At 43.9% G+C, this 15,673-nt stretch overlaps 1 protein-coding gene across 1 annotated transcript in view; it reads left to right on the top strand.

The window, feature by feature from the left end:
* Positions 1-4,197: 4,197 nt before the first annotated feature.
* LOC143781729 (alpha-1-antitrypsin-like) overlaps positions 4,198-15,673 on the top strand; it is a 29,849-nt gene continuing 18,373 nt past the window's right edge. The window contains exons 1-3 of the mRNA XM_077268478.1: positions 4,198-4,237; positions 9,095-9,733; positions 10,435-10,705. Of these exons, the coding sequence (XP_077124593.1) occupies positions 9,100-9,733; positions 10,435-10,705 (905 nt within the window). The 5' untranslated portion in view covers positions 4,198-4,237; positions 9,095-9,099. The remainder of the gene's footprint in view (positions 4,238-9,094; positions 9,734-10,434; positions 10,706-15,673) is intronic.

Raw genomic sequence — 15,673 nt, 5'->3', positions numbered from 1 at the left:
CTGGACACACTGGGGCAGAATGCTGGACACACTGGGGCAGAATGCTGGAGACACTGGGGCAGATTGCTGGACACACTGGGGGCAATATGCTGGACACACTGGGGGCAATATGCTGGACACACTGGGGGCAATATGCTGTACACACTGGGGCAGAATGCTGGACACACTGGGGCAGAATGCTGGACATACTGGGGCAGATTGCTGGACACACTGGGGGCAATATGCTGGAGACACTGGGGCAGATTGCTGGACACACTGGGGGCAATATGCTGGACACACTGGGGGCAATATGCTGGACACACTGGGGGCAATATGCTGGACACACTCAGGGCAGGATGCTGGATACTGGGGCAGGATTCTCGACACACTGGGGCAGAGTGCTAGACACACTGGGGGCAATATGCTGGACACACATGGGGCAATATGCTGGACATACTGGGTCAGAATGCTGAACATACAGGGGCAGATTGCTGGACACACTGGGGGCAATATGCTGGAAAAACTGGGGCAGATTGCTGGACACACTGGGGGCAATATGCTTGGACACACTGGGGGCAATATGGTGGACACACTGGGGGCAGGATGCTGGACACATTGGGGGCAGGATGCTGGACACATTGGGGCAGAATGCTGGACACACTGGGGCAGAATGCTGGAGACACTGGGGCAGATTGCTGGACACACTGGGGCAATATGCTGGAGACACTGGGACAGAATGCTGGACACACTGGGGGCAACATGCTGGACACACTGGGGGCAGGATGCTGCCCTGGCTACCCTTAATCCACCCCTGAGGGGGGGTTCTATATTGGAGCATATGATTAGAGATCTGCCACTAAAGTGTGTCCTGGGGACAGCGTCCTGAAAAGTTCTATTAGGTTAATCTTCAGTCCTAGTTAATATTATTCATCTTTCAGCCTTATTCAAACATCTGACCCAATTGCCTGCACCTTAGAGCCAATATTAGGGCCTGAATCTTTGGCTTTGATGTTTACAGAACTTTCCTGATATTGACCTCATAAAATGAGTGAAATTGCAACAATTCCTATATCTACTGTCCTTTTACACCTCTCACCCACTTATTTTCACAAAATCTCTGCACTGCTTTGACTAAGGCTTCTTTCACACATCCGTCGGTACGGGGCCGTCGCAAACCGTCGGCCTGACGTACCGACAGACGTTGTGCTAAATTTAGCATAACGTGGGCAGCGGATGCAGTCTTACGATGCATCCGCTGCCCAGTGTGATGAGTGGTGAGGAGGGGGTGGAGTTCCAGCCGCGCATGCGCAGTCGGAAAAAGCGGAAGCGACACACAAAAAAAGTTACATGGAACGTTTTTTGTGCCAACGGTCCGCCAAAACACGATGCATCCGTCGCACAACGGATGCGACGTGTAGCAATCCGTCGCAATGCGTTGCTAATGCAAGTCTATGGAGAAAAAACGCATCCTGCGGGCAACTTTGCAGGATGCGGTTTTTCTCCAATACGACGCATTGCGACGTATGCCAGAAGACGCAAGTGTGAAAGTAGCCTAAGGCTTTTCACAATTGGTGTCTGTTCTGTTCTTAATGTAGGCACAACCAATACTGTGATATATTGGGCCTAAAACCCACAGCCGACATTAAGAAAGTCCAAAAAGATTATTAGTAACGTCAATGCTAAATATTCAGTGGAAAATGTCTTAAGATACACTAAAAGCAACACCGACAACTACTTGCTGTTTCCAGTAACTAGTAGAAGTAGATGAAAGTCTTTACAATGCAGTTGTTTGATAACTGATGCTCAGTTTTCTCATCCCACCGACTGATAAATCCAATGGGGAAAGCAGTTCTACATCCATGTGCATGTGCCCTGGGCGCAGCCGACAGGGGGACGCCAGCAGGCCGTCCAAGGAGGAAGCTCCTCGTCGGCGGAATTTTGCCGCCCCCACACTGAGATTCTTCCGTTCTCTGAGCCGGCTGTCAAATTGACAGCCGGCTCAGAGACAGTGCTGCGACAGTGGTGCTCAGAGACAGTGCTGCGCGTCGGTTCCAAAGGATGTACTAGCGTCTTCAGACGCCGCTGACCCTTCCGCATCAGTGAAGTGCCAGCAGCGTGATCAGGTCAAATGATCACGCTGCTGATGTCACTCGCCAGCTCTTCACAGGCAGCCTTGCGGTTTGTGGTAAGTGCTCCAACTCCAGACAGCTGGGTAATGGAGGCTGGAGCTGAAGACACCGAACTGCCAGAAGGAGAGATGCAGGCTGTCCTGTATACTACTGTGTGGGCGGTGCTCTATACTACTATGTGGGCTGTGCTGTGCTATACACTACTATGTGGGCTGTGCTTTATACTACTATGCGGGCTGTGCTGTATACTACTGTGTGGGCTGTGCTGTATACTACTGTGTGGGCTGTGCTGTATACTACTGTGTGGGCTGTGCTGTATACTACTATGTGGGCTGTGCTGTATACTACTATGTGGGCTGTGCTTTATACTACTATGTGGGCAGTGCTGTATACTACTGTGTGGGCTGTGCTGTATACTACTATGTGGGCTGTGCTGTATACTATGTGGGCAGTGCTGTATACTACTGTGTTGGCTGTGCTATATACTACTGTGTGGGCTGTGCTATAAACTACTATGTGGGCAGAGGTGAGGGTACAGACCAGGACTCATTAGGAATAGCAGAAATGGGGGTACGGACCAGGAATCATCAAGAATAGCAGGAAACATCAGGAATAGCAGAGGTGATGGTACGAACCAGGAATAATCATGAATAGCAGGAAGCATCAAGAATAGGAGAAACGAGGGAACCGACCAGGAATCATCATGAATAGCAGGAAGCATCAGGAATAGCAGAGGTGAGGGTACGGACCAGGAATAATCATGAATAGCAGGAAGCATCAAGAATAGCAGAAACGAGGGTACCAACCAGGAATCATCATGAATAGCAGGAAGCATCAGGAATAGCAGAGGTGATGGTACGAAACAGGAATAATTATGAATAGCAGGAAGCATCAAGAATAGCAGAAACAAGGGAACCGACCAGGAATCATCATGAATAGCAGGAAGCATCAGGAATAGCAGAGGTGAGGGTACGGACCAGGATCATCAGGAATAGCAGGAAGCATAAGGAATAGCAGAGGTGAGGGCACGGACCAGGCATCATCAGGAATAGCAGGAAGCATCAGGAATAGCAGAGGTGAGGGTACAGACCAGGATCATCAGGAATGGCAGGAAGCATCAGGAATAGCAGAGGTGAGAGTACAGACCAGGAATCATCAGCAGAGACAAGCAGAAGTGACACTAGACCCACAGAGTGCACAACTACCTGAATACTGATCCGGCCTCAGTGACACCGGACAGACATGCCATGCTACTGAAGCACCTTGCGAGGACTAGCACAAAATGAGCCATCCATAGGGGAATGAGGCAGAACCCAGCACTGGACCTAGGGCAAAGGACTAGCAATATTGATGCTTAACTGGGTCTTTTAAGATGTCCGTTGGATCAGATTTGGTGACCATATTGAGAACAATAGAAGTGGAAATCAATTGTACAGAGAAAGATAAGAAACTGTAACATATCTTGTCAGAGTAATATACTTATTTTTCCAAATATGAGCACTCATTTTCTTCCCACTCCCGTTTTCCTAAGTGTAGGAAGATTGGATTCACAGCTACACTGCTAGGTACTGCTGTATAATGTCCTCCATGCTGCTGCTGCTTCTGAGCACATGCTACATAGTGGCAGAACAGCAGGAATCCCTCAAGTCTGAGTGAACAATACATGAGAGACATTATGGCACCTAGTCTGCTCCTACTAACTCAACGACAGATGGAAATTTGGGTTAGTGCCTGGGAAACGTGTTGAAAGTGCTGGACACAAGTGATTTAATGACCAGTGGTAGCGATATTCCGTATTCACACATAACAGCTTATTCTGAACAGTCTCCTAAAGCAGAGGATACTGTTTAAGGATTTTTTAATTTTTCCACACCACTTTTGGGCTGAGTTGGCATGCAGCTTTACCTGAGCATCTTGCATCACTGTTTAATCAGTAGAATCAAGGTACAGGACAAAGATTGCTGCACTCTGAATTGAAGAAAATAAACGTTGCATAAGTGCGAAAGTAAATATACACACACATTATATATATATATATATCTATATATATATATATATATATATGCGGTAATATATATATATATACAGGGTGAGAGGACTTCACATCTCCACTCATCCCGAAGCTGCTGGTGAGTATTACAGGTCAAATTTCTACTTAGTCTTCTGTCCGTACTGTAATTCAAATTATCTCTCTTGGTGCCGACTTCTTGTATTTTATTAAAACAAGCAAAGCTTAAGTGTAAAGTATGGGAGAGGTAGATGATAGCACCTGAGCCTCTGATAAAACAGAAGGCATATGTGAGACTAATGGCTCTTGGAGACCATGGGATAATCTTACTGATGCTCATTCCCAATTATTGGCCCATGTAATACACATATCTACGATCACCTGACAATCATTTTGATCAGATGTTTTATGCCGGCATGAAAATAGCAGTTATTGGCAGAACATCGCACTCCTTCACTTTCTCCCGTTGATTTCCAACCTACTAATCTTCTTTAATATTTCTACTTCATATTCTCTCTCTTTCCTTTATTCTTCTTTGTGTGTAATTCATCTCCTATTCCTGAATTTCCTCTTCTCTTTCTGTCATTCTTCTTGTTTTTATTACTTTTCATCTACTATTTTTCCTTTTTTATTTTTTCTTGCCCTCCTTTATGTTCATTTTCTCTATTACTTGTTTAATTTTCCCTTTTTTGTCCATTTTTTCTCTTTTACTTCTGCCTACGTTTACTTGTCCTTTTCATTTCCTGCTTCTTCTCATTGCTTTTCTCCGCTTCATATTTTTGATTTTTATCTTTTTGTCTTATTTTCTTCCGTGTTTTCTTTCTTTCCTTTCTTCACCTCCTTTTCTAGTTCTTCTTCATTCTCTTCTTATTTTTGATTCTTCTACCAATTATTCTTCTCTTTCTTTATTTCCATTTATTCTTCTTTTTTTTCTTCTATTTTTAATTTCCATCTCTTCGTATAGTCTTGCTTGTCCTCCTTCTTATTTTCTCTTCCTTTCTCCTTTTCCATTTCATCTTCCCTTTCCTCCCCTTGCTCTATTTTTCATTTTCTCTTCTTCTCTCCTTATTTTCTTTTCGTCTTTCATCTTCCTAATCCTCATTATTCTTCTTTGCTGTATGCTCTTTCCTTTATTTACTTTCATTACCTCCTTCTACTTTTCTGCTTTCCTTTCTTCTACTTCTCATTCATCTCATTGCTTTTATTCTTCCTTACCTCCCCTTCTTCTCCTCCATCCATCTTTCTATTCCTTTACTCTGCAATCCCTAATTCTCTCTGTTCTAATTATTGACTTTGTCTACCATTTCTAATTTTCTTTTCTATTTATCTTCCTCCTTATTGTCTATCATTTTAATCTCTTTCTCCTTTTCTTCCATTTTTTCTCACTAATCTCTCTAGTTTGAGAAGTTGCTGTTGTCTCTTATCTTCTCTTTGTATTGTTTCTTCTTGGACGCTACCTTACTTTTGTTCTCCTGGTTTTAGCTGATCTTCTTACAGACTTTTTCTCCTCTGTATTTCTTATCCACACTGGTATTTTTTAATATATTCTTTATTATATCTTGTAAGTGAAAAATAAACAGAGAACTGAACAATCACTATGTAGTAGTATTGTATATATAACAGCGTATTGGAATAAAATGTCAATTTCAATGTATAAAATTAAAAGAAAAAACAAAAAACAAACATGCAAAAATTATCTAAAGTGCAATGTGCTAGAAAACACAAAGACAACACAGTGGAGCATACAACAGGGTTGATACAATAGTATAAAAGGACTTATTGGGACCCTAAGTCCTTTTGGCTACACCCTGGGTATGGCAATCATTGGTGTTCTCTATAACCAATATCGCACACTGACTGTACACAATATCATCAGGCGACAGATACAGGTACTCAACCAGGCCACGTGTAAACCCCACAATTATGCATCTGTAAGAGACCACAAGATGGCAGGTTCTGTGGACCACCTCATGTAGGACATTCCCTGAGTCCCACAGAAATCAATGCCATGGTCCTAAAACGTTTGCATGTAGATTAAACAAAAATTAGCAGGTGCTGTACACAGTGGACTTGCCACCCAGATCAACCAGCTTGCCACTAACCAGACATTATTATTATTTATTTATATAGCCCCATTGATTCCATGGTGCTGTACATGAGACATTGAGACCTTATGTTATAACATGTCCCATAGCTCATCAGTGGACTCTCATAATTCTCATTACTTTTCTTAGGTCCTAATACATGACAAATGGACTATAAGGAGGTGTCGCCAATATTATGTAATGTTATGCTCTGCACACATATTCTGTACTATTGCACAGTGGGAAGCAACCCTCCTAACTCTGGTCCTTCATGACATCCATAAGGTAAAACAAATGTGACCTGTAAACAAAATACAAAATGAAGTGGGAGGAGATGCCAAGGGGCCAGACTGACAAAGGGGTGGTGCTTCAGACCGCCCGCTGTACACTGAGCACCTATTTTGCATATTATTAATCTACTATATAATTGTCTAAGGGTCACTTCCGTCTGTCTGTCTGTCACGGATATTCATTGGTCGCGGCCTCTGTCTGTCATGGAAATGCAAGTCGCTGATTGGTTGTGGCATAACGCCTACAACCATTGCCACGACCAATCAGCGACAGACACAGTCCGGCGGCAAAATTGCCGCTCTTTCCTCCCCGCAGTCAGTGCCCGCTCCATACTCCCCTCCAGTCAGCCCTCACACAGGGTTAATGCCAGCGTTACCGGAGCACGGTGTAACGCACTCCGGTTACGCAGCTATTAACCCTGTGTGACCAACTTTTTACTATTGATGCTGCATATGCAGCATCAATAGTAGAAAAGATCTAATGTTACAAATAATAATACTAAAAAAAAAGGTTATTCTCACCCTCCGACTTCGCCCGCTGTCCTCGGCAGTGCATGCGGCAGGTTCCAGTGCCAAGGATGCTATGCGAGAAGGACCTGCCATGACTTCACGGTCATGTGACCGCGATGTCATCACAGGTCCTGCGCGCATACCAACCCTGGGACCGGAAGCTGCCACGTGCACCGCACACAGGCGCCAGGACTTCAAGGAGCCTTGGGAAGGTGAGTATATGTTTAATTTTTATTTTAACTCTTTTTTAACCATGCATATAGTGCCCACATTGCTATATACTACGTGGCCTGTGTTACATACTGCGTGGGCTCTGTTATATACTACATCTCTGTGCTATATACTAACGTGGCTATGTTATATACTGCGTGGCTGCTATATACTGGGTGGGCTGTTATATATTACGTGGCCAGTGTTATATACTGCGGGGGCTGTGCTGTATACTGCGTGGCTGCTATGTACTGCGTGGGCTGTGCGTGGGCTGTGTTATATATTATGTGGCCAGTGTTATATACTGCGGGGGCTGTGCTATATACTGCGTGGCTGCTATGTACTGCGTGGGCTGTGCTATATATTACATGGCCAGTGTTATATACTGCGGGGGCTGTGCTATATACTGCATGGCTGCTATAAACTGCGTGGGCTGTGCTATATATTACGTGGCCAGTGTTATATACTATGTCGCCTGTGTTATATACTGTGTGGCTGCTATATACTGCGTGGCCACTGTTATATACTGCGTGGCCACTGTTATATACTGCGTGGCCTGTATTAACGCGGCGAGTATTCTACAATATGTATGTATGTATGTATATAGCGGCCACATAGTATATAGCACAGGCCACATAGTATTTTTCTGCTATATACTACATGGCTCCTATATACTACGTGGCCTGTGCTATATACTATGTGGCTGCTATATACATACATACATACATATTGTAGAATACCCGATGCGTTAGAATCGGGCCACCATCTAGTTCAAACATAATTCTCTTTAAAAGTGGGTTGAAATGGTGAAAAAATGAAAAGGTCAAAAGGAAGCAGGTTCTTGTCATGCATAATTCCCGCTGAGTATTGCATTTTTTGTTTTTTCTAAAATCCGACATGTTTCCAAAGATATGTGTATTTTTATTTGGTGCTGATTTTTATGGTCTTTATCAAGAGGGCAGTGCTCAATCACATGGAAATTATGCAGAGTGGCCCAAGACACATATATGCCGTACAGACATGTTTTTTCTTAAATAGGGGTTGACCCACACTGCACCACTGTGGGGATTTAGCTGTTGCAGGCATGTTTGCCACTTTCTGCTTCCACTCATCATTATTGGCTCCTGGGATTGGTGTTAATCAGGGCTTCCCAGGGACAGACATTGTGGAGCAGGGGCACCATATCCGCTGACAAGTAGGATGCCAACCTCCACTGTATAGGCAGGTCTTCAGCTCAGCTACAGCTCAGAGGGGTCACTTATCACATTCTTTATCATATATTAACTATCATAACTATACATGGTGAGTCACCTTCCCATTGACCTTTTAAACACCTGCTTTCCCATTCATCTTCCCTTTTTTCTCCGGCTGTTCCACTACAGTACTGTCTACCCAACCTTGATGGTATTAGTGTATATTAGCCATCACTTATCTATAGGGCACTTCAGAGCAGATAGGGCCAGTCGCTGACGAGCGGGGGCGCCATTCTCGTACTGTTTCATCTAGGGTGCCAACCTCCGCAGGTAGGCAGGTGTACAGGTCAGGGACTACCCAGGGGGTGAATGCAGTGTGCACTTTATAGTATGATGTTTGTTTCTGTATTTGTTGTTTGTCCTTTTTAACTGCATTTTGTTATATTTTAATATCAACATTTTTTCGGTGTTCCTCCATGATAGCCTTTTTCAAACTAAACCTCCCCTATTTATTTGCTCTTGTAAATATCATGTTTTCATTACTTTTTACTACATTATTTTGGGGTATCAGCGGCGACCATAATACAGTAGGAGCTTTGTTCACTAAGCTGTACATCAAGCCCTGAACATACTGTAATTAGTGAGAAATATAGTGGCTCACATACTTATGATGAATTCTTGTCTTTTTCAGAGAAAATGAAGCTTTTCATTTTCCTGTGTTTCAGCCAAGCTCTGCTTTGTGCATTTGTGTGTGGACACCATGGTGGACCACATGATGATGACCATGACCACGATGGCCACCAACACAACAATGAACCAGAAGCTTTGCTCAAGGTATCCACAGCAATCCTCAATTTCTACTACAAGATCTACTACCATCTCGCTGCTGCTCACCCTCATGACAACTTGCTCTTATCTCCATTGAGTATTGCAAAAGCATTTGCTTTACTCTCACTTGGTGCCAAGTCCAAGACCCTCAGTCAGATCCATGAAGGAATTGGTTTTAACAAATCCTCAGTATCAGATGAAATGATCCACAAAGGCTTCCAGAAGGTTCAAAACATCTTCAAGCATCTGAAAAGCGGACTTGAGTTGGACAGCACCATCGTGTTGTTCATCGATTCCAAGCTGAATCTTCTAAAGAAGTTCTTAGACGACTCCCAAAAGTACTACCAATCGGACGTCGTGCCCATCAACTTTGAAAAACCAGAAGCCTTAGAACAAATCAATAGTTATGTGGAAAAGAAAACCGATGGGAAAATTAAAGCTCCTTTGGACAATATTGATCCGATGACAGATCTGGTTATCACCAACACAATATTCTTCAAAGGTAAGGAAGAAAACGATCATCAATTGATTTTAGGAAATTAATATATCATGAAAGGCTGGTATGGGGTCAAGAGAGAGGGAAGCCCCTATTTCCCCTAAAAATCATAGCAAGGCTCCATAGGCAGCAAAAGAAGACAAGGGATCGTAGCATTTTTTAAAATTTTCTATTGGGCTCCTCCTCATTAAAGAAGTTTTAGTAATTTATGGAGGTTGAATTCCCTTCACCTTCATCAGCTGAATGAAAAAGGCCAAGTTGCTCCGTTGAGTGCTGCGTTCTCTTTGTTTACCAGGCATTGTCCTGTATATTTGGTAGTGACCATTCCTGGTTCTGTAGATCAGTCCCAATCAAGTGATTGAACTGTTGGATTGGGCACTACTAAATGAAAAGGACCGTGCCTGGTAAACAAATACTCCGGCTGAGTGCTGCAATCTCAATTAGGGAGGTGGGAGTGAGACCGTTGGAGACCAGATTTAATGATCTATTATAAAAGAAAAGTATCAATTTTATAGCATCTGAAAATTTGGATAAAGAAATGTAAGAGCGGCGTCACTTATCTGTAAGGAAGCACACCAAATTTCACATCACCATGACACAAATAGAGAAAGAATGAAAACTTTGGAAGGTCAAAAAGTTCAAAAACTGTAGAAATGTAACAAATGTTAAATAAGGTAGAAGTTAAATACTGATGGGATTTCTTGTAGGATCCTGGGAACACACTTTCAATGTAGATCATACCAGAGAAGAAGACTTCCATGTGGATGAGAACACAGTAGTGAAGGTTCAGATGATGAGCAGAAAAGGAGAGTATCTCACGGGTTATATACCTGAGATTGGATGCACATTGGTCGAAGTCCCCTACAAAGGAAACACCTCAGCAGTTTTTGCCTTACCAGAGATGGGGAAGCTGAATGATGCTGAAAAAGCTCTTCAGAATATGCCAGAAGAGGTATACAACAAAGCAATGAAACCAAGGTAACAATATCTATAGGATTTCTTTGTACACACTCACAATGTACAGAACTGACTTCATATTATACTCCAGAGCTGCACTCCTAATGTGTACACACTGTACATTACATTACTGATCCTGTACTGATACTGAGTTACATTTTGTATTATACTCCAGAGCTGTATTCACTATTCTGCTGGTGCAGTCACTGTGTACATACATTACCTTACTGATCCTGTACTGATCCTGAGTTACATTCTGAAGTATACTCCAGAGCTGCACTCACTGTTCTGCTGGTGCAGTCACTGTGTACATACATTACTGATCCTGTACTGATCCTGAGTTACATTTTGTATTATACTCCAGAGCTGCACTCACTATTCTGCTAGTGCAGTCACTGTATACATACATTACTGATGATGTACTGATCCTGAGTTACATTGTGTATTATACTACAGAGCTGCACTCACTATTCTGCTGGCGCAGTCACTGTGTACGTACATTACTGTTGTGAATTCCGCTCTTGGGCTCCCTCCGGTGGTTGTAAGTAGCACTTTTGTGAATTCTGCTCTTGGGCTCCCTCCTGTGGTTTTAAGTGGTATAGCTGCTTCTTGGATTTAGCATCAGCAGTTGCTTCCACTTATCGTCTTTCTGGCTCGGCTATTTTAGTCTGGCCTTATTCCTCAATCAATGCCAGTTGTCAATTGTTCCTGCTTGGAGCCACTGCTCTTTTGGATTTCCCTGACATTCTGTCCAGTTCAGCAAAGATAAGTCCTTGCTTGTCCTTTTGCAGTCCACTTGTTGTGGACTTATTTGTTCAGCATATTCTATGTTTTGCTCATTTGTCCAGCTTATCAGTATGGATCTATTCAGCTAAGCTGGAAGCTCTGGGCTGCAGATTTTGCCCTCCACACCTTTAGTCAGGTGTGGAGATTTTTGCATATCTCTGCGGTGGACTTTTTCTAGTTTTTATTACTAACCGCACAGTGTTCTTTCCTGTACTATCTATCTAGCTAGAAGTGGCCTCCTTTGCTAAATCTTGTTTCATACTACGTATGTAATTTCCTTCTCCTCTCACAGTCAATATTTGTGGGGGGTTGTCCTATCCTTTGGGAATCTTCTCTGAGGCAAGATAGCTTTCCTATTCCTACCTTTAGGGGTAGCTAGTTCTCCGGCTGTGACGAGGTGTCCAGGGAGTGACAGGAACATCCCACGGCTACTGCTAGTGTTGTGTTAAGGTCAGGAACTGCGGTCTGTATAGTTACCACCTGCTCAGAGCTAGTCGCATGTCGCTCCTAAATTACCAGTCCATAACAGTACAACTGGCCAAAAATGAGTTGAATGCATCTCAAAAGAAGGAAAAGAAAAAGAGTTCTGAGCCATTTTTTTTTCTTTAGTCTGTTTTGTCTTTTTCCTTCCTCTTAATCTCTGGGTGGATTTGGGCGCGGACATGGATGTTCAGGGTTTGTTTTCTCGTGTGGATCAGCTTGCTGCAAGAGTTCAGAGTATCCAAGATTATTTTGTTCAGACTCCAGCCTTAGAGCCTAGAATTCCTACTCCAGATTTGTTTTACGGGGATGGAGCTAAGTTTTTGAACTTTAAAAATAACTGCAAATTGTTTTTTGCTCTGAAACCCCGTTCCTCTGGTGACCCCACTCAGCAAGTTAAAATAGTTATTTCTCTGCTGCGTGGTGACCCTCAGGACTGGGCATTCTCCCTTGAGTCAGGGGATCCGGCATTGCTTAATGTAGATGCATTTTTTCAATCGCTCGGATTATTGTACGACGAACCTAACTCTGTGGATCATGCGGAAAAAACCTTGTTGGCCCTGTGCCAGGGTCAGGAAGCGGCAGAATTATACTGCCAGAAATTTAGAAAATGGTCTGTGCTCACTAAATGGAATGAGGACGCTCTGGCAGCAATTTTCAGAAACGGTCTTTCTCAAGCCCTTAAAGATGTTATGGTGGGGTTCCCCATGCCTGTTGGTCTGAGCGAATCTATGTCTCTAGCCATTCAGATTGATCGGCGCCTGCGCGAGCGCAAAGTGGTGCACCATATGGCAGCATCCTCTGAACAGAGTCCTGAGCCTATGCAATGTGATATGATTCTGACAGAGAGGAACAGAGGGGATACAGACGTTAGAATGGGCTGTGTTTTTACTGTGGTGATTCAGCTCATACTATCTCTGATTGCCCTAAGCGTATTAAGAGGGTCGCTAGATCTGTTACCATTAGTACTGTACAGCCTAAGTTTCTCCTGTCTGTGACCCTGATTTGCTCATTGCCATCTTTCTCTGTCATGGCATTTGTGGATTCAGGCACTGCCCTGAACTTAATGGACTTAGAATTCGCCAGGCGCTGTGGTTTTTCTTTGCAGCCTTTGCAGAGCCCTATTCCTTTGAGGTGTATTGATGCTACACCGTTGGCCAAGAATAAACCTCAGTATTGGACTCGGCTGACTATGTGCATGGCTCCAGCACATCAGGAAGATTGTCGTTTTCTGGTGTTGCATAATTTACATGATGTTGTTGTACTGGGTTTTCCATGGTTACAAGTACACAATCCAGTGTTGGATTGGAAATCGATGTCTGTGACTAGTTGGGGTTGTCAATGGGTACATAGTGACGTTCCTTTAATGTCAATTTCCTCTTCCCCCTCTTCTGATGTTCCTGAATTTTTGTCAGATTTCCAGGATGTATTCGATGAGCCCAAGTCCAGTTCCCTTTCTATACATAAGGACTGTGATTGTGCTATTGACTTGATTCCAGGCTCTAAGTTCCCTAAGGGCCGACTTTTCAACCTGTCTGTGCCAGAACATACTGCTATGCGGAGCTATGTTAAGGAGTCCTTGGAGAAGGGGCATATTCGACCGTCTTCGTCACCATTGGGAGCGGGATTCTTTTTTGTTGCCAAGAAGGATGGCTCCTTGAGACCCTGTATTGATTATCGCCTTCTTAATAAGATCACGGTCAAATTCCAATACCCTTTACCTTTGCTCTCTGATTTGTTTGCTCGGATTAAGGGGGCTTGTTGGTTTACCAAGATTGACCTTCGAGGGGCATATAATCTTGTTCGTATTAAACAGGGTGACGAATGGAAAACTGCATTTAATACGCCCGAAGGCCATTTTGAATACCTGGTGATGCCTTTCGGGCTTTCTAATGCTCCTTCTGTATGTCAGTCCTTCATGCATGACATTTTTCGCAATTTTCTTGATAAATTCTTGATTGTGTATTTGGATGATATTTTGATTTTTTCCAATGATTGGAAGTCTCATGTGAAGCAGGTCAGGATGGTATTCCAGATCCTTCGTGATAATGCTCTATTTGTGAAGGGGTCTAAGTGCCTATTTGGAGTTCAGAAGGTCTCTTTTTTGGGGTTTATTTTTTCTCCTTCGTCTATAGAAATGGATCCTGTTAAGGTCCAAGCCATTCATGACTGGATTCAACCCACATCTGTGAAGAGCCTTCAGAAATTTTTGGGCTTTGCTAATTTTTATCGCCGTTTCATTGCCAACTTCTCTAGTGTGGTTAAGCCCCTGACCGATTTGACGAAGAAAGGCGCTGATGTGACAAATTGGTCCTCTGAGGCTGTTGAGGCCTTTCAGGAGCTTAAGCGCCGATTTACTTCTGCCCCTGTCTTGCGTCAGCCGGATGTGTCTCTTCCTTTTCAGGTTGAGGTTGACGCGTCTGAGATTGGGGCAGGGGCCGTTTTGTCACAGAGGAATTCTGATGGTTCCTTGATGAAACCATGTGCCTTCTTTTCCTGAAAGTTTTCACCTGCGGAACGCAATTATGATGTCGGCAATCGGGAGTTGTTGGCTATGAAGTGGGCATTTGAGGAGTGGCGACATTGGCTTGAGGGAGCCAAGCACCGCGTTGTGGTCTTGACCGATCATAAGAATTTGATTTACCTCAAGTCGGCCAAGCGGCTGAACCCTAGACAGGCTCGATGGTCCCTGTTTTTCTCCCGTTTCGATTTTGTGGTTTCATATCTTCCGGGATCTAAGAATGTTAAAGCGGATGCCCTCTCTAGGAGTTTTTTGCCTGATTCTCCTGGAGTTCTTGAGCCGGTTGGCATTCTTAGGGAAGGGGTGGTTCTTTCTGCCATCTCCCCTGATTTACGGCGGGTGCTTCAGGAATTTCAGGCTGATAAACCTGACCGCTGTCCTGTGGGGAAGCTGTTTGTTCCTGATAGATGGACAAGTAAGGTAATTTCTGAGGTCCATTGTTCGGTGTTGGCCGGTCATCCTGGGATTTTTGGTACCAGAAATTTGGTGGCTAGGTCCTTTTGGTGGCCTTCCTTGTCGCGGGATGTGCGTTCTTTTGTGCAGTCCTGTGGGACTTGTGCCTGGGCTAAGCCTTGCTGTTCCCACGCTAGTGGGTTGCTTTTGCCTTTGCCTGTCCCTGAGAGGCCCTGGACGCATATTTCCATGGATTTTATTTCGGATCTTCCTGTGTCCCAGAGGATGTCTGTTATCTGGGTGGTTTGTGACCGGTTCTCTAAAATGGTCCATTTGGTACCTTTGCCTAAATTGCCTTCCTCCTCTGATTTGGTTCCATTGTTTTTTCAGCATGTGGTTCGTTTGCATAGCATTCCGGAAAATATTGTGTCTGACAGAGGTTCCCAGTTTGTTTCCAGGTTTTGGCGGGCCTTTTGTGCTAGGATGGGCATTAATTTGTCTTTTTCTTCGGCGTTCCATCCTCAGACAAATGGCCAAACTGAGCAAACTAATCAAACCTTGGAAACCTATTTGAGATGCTTTGTGTCTGCTGATCAGGATGATTGGGTGGCTTTCTTGCCGTCGGCCGAGTTTGCCCTTAATAATCGGGCCAGTTCGGCTACTTTGGTTTCGCCTTTTTTTTGTAATTTTGGTTTCCATCCTCGTTTTTCTTCAGGGCAGGTTGAGCCTTCTGATTGTCCTGGTGTAGATTCTGTGATGGACAGGTTACAGCAGATTTGGACTCATGTGGTAGACAATTTGACGTTGTC

Source organism: Ranitomeya variabilis, chromosome 1, assembly GCF_051348905.1.
Source record: "Ranitomeya variabilis isolate aRanVar5 chromosome 1, aRanVar5.hap1, whole genome shotgun sequence".
In the NCBI taxonomy this organism is placed as follows: Eukaryota; Metazoa; Chordata; class Amphibia; order Anura; family Dendrobatidae; genus Ranitomeya; species Ranitomeya variabilis.
Note: the sequence above shows the minus strand (reverse complement) of the source record. Positions and strands in the feature narration are given on the sequence as shown.